Source organism: Corylus avellana, chromosome ca5 (assembly GCF_901000735.1).
Source record: "Corylus avellana chromosome ca5, CavTom2PMs-1.0".
Classification (NCBI taxonomy): Eukaryota; Viridiplantae; Streptophyta; class Magnoliopsida; order Fagales; family Betulaceae; genus Corylus; species Corylus avellana.
Window position 1 is genome coordinate 34,026,208 of NC_081545.1, and position 7,294 is coordinate 34,033,501.

At 34.7% G+C, this 7,294-nt stretch overlaps 1 protein-coding gene across 1 annotated transcript; it reads right to left on the reverse strand.

Moving 5' to 3' along the window:
- Positions 1–3,593: 3,593 nt before the first annotated feature.
- Positions 3,594–6,653, reverse strand: LOC132180436 (formate dehydrogenase, mitochondrial). The gene is made up of 6 exons (XM_059593253.1): positions 6,404–6,653; positions 5,248–5,419; positions 4,536–5,076; positions 4,131–4,255; positions 3,926–4,038; positions 3,594–3,850 (listed from the first exon to the last, which is right to left on the reverse strand). The coding sequence occupies exons 1-6, from the start codon at positions 6,473–6,475 to the stop codon at positions 3,737–3,739; spliced, it is 1,137 nt and encodes a 378-aa protein (XP_059449236.1). The 5' UTR covers positions 6,476–6,653; the 3' UTR covers positions 3,594–3,736.
- Between the last annotated feature and the right edge of the window lie 641 nt (positions 6,654–7,294).

Sequence of the window (7,294 nt, forward strand, 5' to 3'; positions counted from 1 at the left end):
TGCGTCTTTAGAGATCCTATAATTATTTTGTCTCAGTGGGAACTACTAGACAAGGCTGATGAGGTTTGTTTAGTTTTTATAAGTGCCAATATTGACGCTAATTTTATTTCATAATGTTCTCATTTTAACAAACCGTGTTAGTTTTGTTGGGGTTGTAATTCTTTACGCCAAATAGTCCAACCCTTATTTGCTAAGGGTGCTACCCTAAGAATACTAAAACCTTCAAACAAGATCAACAAACCCCAGATAAAACTCAAACCACACATAACATACTTTCGGATTCAAAATAGTCCAATCAACATCACTTGAAAGCAAAAATATACAATAGTACAAATCATTTAGTAAAGTGTCCATGATTCATATTATTCCACAATAAGAAGAAAAAAAAGGGATAAAAAAAATATTATTTGAAACAAGAGACATTTGAGAACTTCTATGTAACAAATCGCAGTCTCGTACATTGCTCTAAAAAGCTTCCAATTGAACCTGAAACAGAGCATGTTGTAAGTGTGCAACGCAGTTCAATAAATAAAATGCATAGTGAAGTGCGTGGAAATATGTGCCTTTTGTTAAGTAAATAGAATACTCCGTATGTGAAAATTTTGATCAAATTACAAAATACAAGTAAAAAATAAAAAATAAAAGTCAATTACACTTGTGGTGCCTGTACACATTTCCATTGATAAAATTTTTATACATAGCTATTCACAATATTCATTTATTGGAACAAAATTTTTATACTTTATTCCTTCAATTCAAATAAAATTACTTTATCAGTTTTTGTTTTTGGCAATCCATACATATTTGTCATCAAAAAACTAGTCTAATACAAACATTTTGACAATTATTAATAAGTGAAAAAAAAAAAAAAAAAAAAAGACAAAGTTTTCCTCCAAACTAGTTCCTCCAACCTAGTCTATAAAGGTGAGACGTGTTCCTTGAACATGTGAGATGCACATAGTTTTTTAATAGTAAGGACAAAGTTGGAATAAATTTTATTAAAAACTCATATGCATCTTACATGTTATTAAAAAAAAGGACACATGTTATCTTTATAGACTAGGTTGGAGGAAATTCCTCCAACCCAGTTTGGAGGAAAACTTTGTCCGAAAAAAAATGATATGTTTTGCATTCCGTTAAGTATTGAAATTGCTAATTAAATGCTCCATAAATTAGGAAGGTTGAATAAATTAACTTCTGCTCCATAATTTAAAAAGCTTGTATAAATTTAACTTCTAGTACACGTAATGTAACACCCCTACCCTTGCTCTAAGTGGTATGATATTGTCCACTTTGGGCCAAGTCTACACGGTTTTATTATTGGGTTTACTCCTAAAAGGCCTCATACCATTTAGAGATAATATATTCCACATGAACACATCATATTTTCTATGCCTAGGCAATGTGGGACATTACAATCACCCCCTCTTAGGACCCAGCGCTATGACTCTAATATCATATGTAACATTCCTACTCCAAGTAGTATGATATTGTCCGCTTTGGACCAAGCTCACACGGTTTTATTATTGGGTTTACCCCCAAAAGGCCTCATACAATTTAGAGAGAATATATTTCATATAAACACATCATCTTTTTCATGTCCAAGCAATGTGGGACGTCACACGTAAAGATTCATGTGGAATAAACAATGTTCAATGTTTCGCGGTAATATTTCATATAAACACATCATCTTTTTCATGTCCAAGCAATGTGGGACGTCACACGTAAAGATTCATGTGGAATAAACAATGTTCAATGTTTCGCGGTAAATAAAAATAAAAATTTATAATAAACCTTTTATTGTCAGCTTCAAAATTATAATGTAGAGTTAAAGAGGCATTTTTTATGACATTTAAGGATATTGATAAGCATTTAAGGCATATGGATATGGTTTTCATGCATATATGTATGTGCATAATGCATTATTTCAATGAACATGGAGATAATTAAGGAGAGACTAGTTAAGAAATCTTTACCCAATCTAAAATTGGAGCTCAAGGATTGTGTTGATAGTTCTTGATATGCGTTTCATAACAAAGTTCCAAACAAGGTGCAATAGTCTTATAGAGACCTCTCCAACCGTGTTCATACCAGCAATCAAATATGCAACTTTCAAAAACGTCATAAGGCTCATAATTGGAGGTTGTGAGACGGCAGGCATGAAAACCGGCATAGAGACACTTACTATAGCCAAGATGTCTATGTCCAATAATTGCCTTGTGTATTTTCATACGACTTTCAATTTTTTTTGTAACGCATGATGCTTACTTTGGCTCTAGCTTTTGTTGCTCCAGCTTTCGGTCTGGCTTTGGCTCTTGTTCATGATGCTTTGGGTTTTGAGCTTCATCAAGTTCAGAGAAACGAGAAATCATGATGGGATCTGAATGAGCGAAAGAGGTGAAGTTAAGGTTATTTGCTTGTATTTTCACCGCAATAAGGATACACAACTCTATCAAAACCACCATAAATATTCCAATACATTTTCTAGCCATCTCTTTTCTTTGATATTAGAAGGCAAGGCTTAGAAGCCTTTAACCCTTTATAGGAAACTGAATGACAAGACGCCCTTGGAATAAAAATAATTTAGTTTAAGAATTGATTTGCTCTTGCATCAATTTTATTTAAACAATTTTTGTTTAGTAGCTCGGACTTTTGAAAATATGATATTTTTTAAATTGAATGACTTTTAGTTCAAGTAACACCTTTTGGCAATGATCACAACGTTTCACACTTAAAAAAAAAATAAAAAATAAAAATAAAAATAAAAAGAAAAATAAAAAGTTAACATGTTATATTTAGCAAAAGTAAAAGAACAAGTGAAAAAAATGGATGATCCAATAGCCACAGTATGTCATATGATGAATTAATTTAAAAGGGTTTCGAACAAAAATATAAATTAAAAAAAAAAAGGTAATAAATGCATCATATTAGAATAATAATTATTCATTTATAAAATGAAATGTGGAAGTTATTACTAAAAAGGGTCCTTTTTTTTTGGAAAATATAAATTATAGAAAAATTGCTTTTTGCAATCATACAGAGACAAATTGAGTAAATGAATAAATTAATTTGATCACCTTAACATACATGGCTTCTTTTTTTTTTTTCTTAAGCAAAAGGGGTAAGTCGGGGAGACCAATTGTAGCTATCCTAATTGTGGCTATCTTACTTGTACGTGACCATAGTAGCACCTACTCGCTGGTAGCCGCACAGGAAAGGCCTAAACGGTGGGAACCGCAGGCGCTCTCTCAAGTCTGACTGAGCCATAGCCTGACTCAGCCCCATCAAGACATCAATAGGAATCCAAGGTAGTTAATACTAATCAGCCTTTGGATGTGAATAAATGTAGTGATTTGGTATTGTCTGTCATATTTCCTGTACGAATCATTTGAGTTTGTTGCTCTTTTTCTTTTGTCATTAGAATGCTACAAACTCGATGAACTCAAACAAGCTTGATATTGATTTTATCATGATTTTCAAATTATTTCAAGACAATTTTGTTTTACGGGGTTAACATCTAACATGTTGCCAACTCCAATTTCTACTTTGAGTCAATATCAAACAATTCATTTTCCAATTGATTGACATCCGCATGAAGCAAGCTGAAACCTTAGCATTAAACTGTTCGTCAAATCCCACAGAGATTACATTTATTTCAGGATTTTGCTGACTTATTACGTGCTCAGCAGACAAGAAACCCCGTCTAGGCGACGGCTCACACAAAAAGTACAAGCTTTTACTGATACTGGCTTGCTATTTTACCCTCCTTGACAATGTAGTGTTGTGGAGGAAATTCTTCACCCTTGAAGTACCTCTCCAGCATGTCCTTAGTTCCAGCAGCATATCGCAACTGCACAAAATTCCATGGTGAGGGAATTGAACAAATGAAATGGAAAAGAAAATTCAAAAGAGAACAGGACACTACCTGTGCATCAATGGTGGTACCAGAAATATGAGGGGTCATAGCATGGTTTGGCATGTAGCGCCATGGGTGGTCCTTTGGAGCAGGTTGTGGGTACCAAACATCACCTCCGTAGCCTGGAGAATCAGAAAACAAAGCAAATCCATAAGCCAAACAGAGGAGACTGACAAAGATAAAGTATCTATTTTTGGGCCGGTTCTTCAGTTACCTGCAACATGTCCACTAGTGCAAGCATCAGCAATTGCTTGTGTATCCATGATTGCTCCACGAGCATTGTTAACAATCAAGACTCCCTTCTTACACTTCGCAATCCTATCTTTGTCAAACAACCCTCTGATTCACAAGATCAAAATTCTCATAAGTTTTACTTTTCAGAGCATAATTCCAAAATATAATGATAGCAAACAAGTGAAACAGAAACATGACATTCAACAGCAGGCAGATTCAAACCGTATCACAACATGGTATCTAAACAAAACTGAGACCATCCCGGCAATGTCATGTATTCTGTATCACTTTACAGAAAGCTGTTGTAAAGTGATTTTCTGTAAATTCAAAGGAGCCAAAAATACTAGCAGTAAAATAGTGATTGGACAAGCAATGAAATAAATACCTTGTCTTGTCAGTGAGAGGCGTGTTGATGACAATTACATCACATTTGGGAAGCATTGCATCAAGATCCTCCTCAAACTTTGCCCCAATCTGCTTCTCTAATTCAGGGTCCATCTTGAGACGATCATGATAAAGGAGATTACAGTTGAAAGGTTTCAAACGTTGAAGTAATAGCTTGCCAATTCGTCCAGCACCAACAGTTCCAATTGTCTTTCCCTCAAGATCATAAGACCTGTGAGCAATAGCTGCAACATTCCATTCCCCATTAATAGCCTGATGGTATCCAGGTAAGAAGTTCCGGACAAGAATGAGGATTCTCATGAGCTCATCTTCTGCAACTGAAACAACATTGCTTCCTGTGACCTCTGCAACAGTTAATCCAGCAGCAGCAGCAGCATTCAGATCAATATGATCAGACCCGATTCCAGCTGTGAGAAGCAGTTGCAAATTCTTGGCCTTCTTGATCCTCTCTGCCGTAACATAGGCCGGGTGGAATGGGGTAGATATGAGGACGTGGAGATCGGGAATGTGTTTTTCGAGTTCTGATATCACGGTACAAGTAAATTCAAAGGAAAATAATAATAATAATAATAAAAACTTACAACATATACATGTAAGAGATGCTACAATATGAGCGAAGAGCAAGATATTACTTTAAATCATGTGCAACAAATTTATGTAAGTATGATGGTATCATCTGACAATATACTGACCAGAGTCTGGTCCTTCTTTGTCATCAGTGACAATGTACTGGTGGCCTTGTGATTCAAGCCAGTCACGTATGCCCAAAGCTCCCTCCACACAACCCACAAAATTGGGATTCATGGAAGCATATTCATTGGCCTTGTAAAACACCCCCACGATTTTCTTGCTTCCAGGAGAAGCCTGTTCACATTGAGAGAAATAAACATGACCTCACAAAAATACAGACCCCACCAAAATACACTTCTATCAAAAACACTTTTTCAAACTAAAAGCACAAGACACTTACCCAAATGCATTAACAATCACAAGTGTGGATTTTTTAACTTTTAGATTAGGTCAAGTTACTTCGACATCACGAAAAACTCACAATTATCCCAAAAACCTAAGCCGGTAGAAAATGGAAAAATCAATGACTCAATCAATATTCTGCCAATTCAAACTTATGAGAAGGCCAGTGCTAACTCAACCCTTAGGCAATTTAGGCTGTTGCTTAAGGCCTACAATTAATAATTGGAATGTGCCCACTTTTTTACTTTTTTATTTTCACATTCATGAAAGTCACATGCATAAGGTGGCAACGTCAATTTCAATTAATTAAAATAAAATATTATTTAATTAATATTTAAATATAAATATAAAAAGCATCTCACTTAAACTTGTCCCTTAAAGCTTCATAATGTGGGTCCGGATGGATAAGGCTATCCTCAATTATACCCGCTGCTTCGGGATGTTTGAGTTGAATGATTGCTGATGATAATATAATTAATTAATCATAATAACTAAAAAAATACTGTAGCGGGCCCGTGAAGATATTCAATGGTTATCCCCATAAGCTTTGCTTTATCAATTATCATAATAATCTGTGGCAGTCAACACTTTTTGCGTGTGACTCACCCAACCCAAGTATGATCATCCTGATCAGTGATCCCAGATCGTGACGTACCGTCTGGTTGTGGGAAGGGATTCCACACATCAACGATCACCCAATACGAATAATCCAAACATTTACTACCGTCCGATCATACGAATTTCAACCCCAAAGTTGGAGAGAAAAGAAACAAAGAAATTGGCAAACAACAAGAAGAACAGAAGTATTGCAAATCAAATTCAAAATTGGTTCATGGACATCAAAATTAGAACCACATGCATAAAGGAAATTCTTACATGGAGATTCCTAGTGACCCCTGAGGAAGCAACGGCTTTAATCGCAGAAGTAGCAGCACCCTTCATCGCCATCTCTCTCGCTCTCAAATATATATATATATAGGGAGAAAGAAAAGGCTTTCAATGGAGTCTCTGTTTTCTGCAGCACAAAGAAGCCGGACTCCCCTACTTATACACAACTAAGTCCACTGTACAAGATCAACTTTTTTTTTTCTTTCTTTTCTTGGTAGGCCACTTGGGAGTCTGGCGAAGTCGAAATTGGCTGTAGTTTCTTCCTCTATTCGTTGCTTCACGGTTCCAATTATATGCATGATGTGCACGTGTGGCTCTGTGCTGCCGGATAAACATCGCCATGTCATCGAGTGCTATTTATGATTTCACCAACGACCAAATGACAATTAAAAAGTTTATGAAAATTTTATATAATTTCTTTGAATTATTACTCAATTAATAAAGTTTTTTTCAAATTTTTAATTATGATTATGTCTTACTCAAACTATTGAAAATTATTAATGTTTACCCTTAATAAAATTTAAAAATTTTAAAAATTAAGAAAGAGAGTGGAATTTTTTTTTTTAAAAAAAAATTATCTTTTTTTTTTTTTTAAGAAACAAAAATTGTTATTATTTATTTTCGAATTTATGGGAATATTTTTGTTTTTTTTTTTAGACAAAAATTGGTGGTCTTTTTTGTCTTTTTGCTTACTTTGGAGGATATTGACAATAATTACACTCTATTAAATTGAAAAATAAAAGAAATAGATGATGCTTATTAAAGTATAATAGTTTGTTTGTTTATTTTTTTTACCTTAAATTAGGGCTGAGCAAATTTTCCGATTAGTCGACGATCGATCGTGTTATGACCGTAACCGCCCCGACGCCGACCGACACC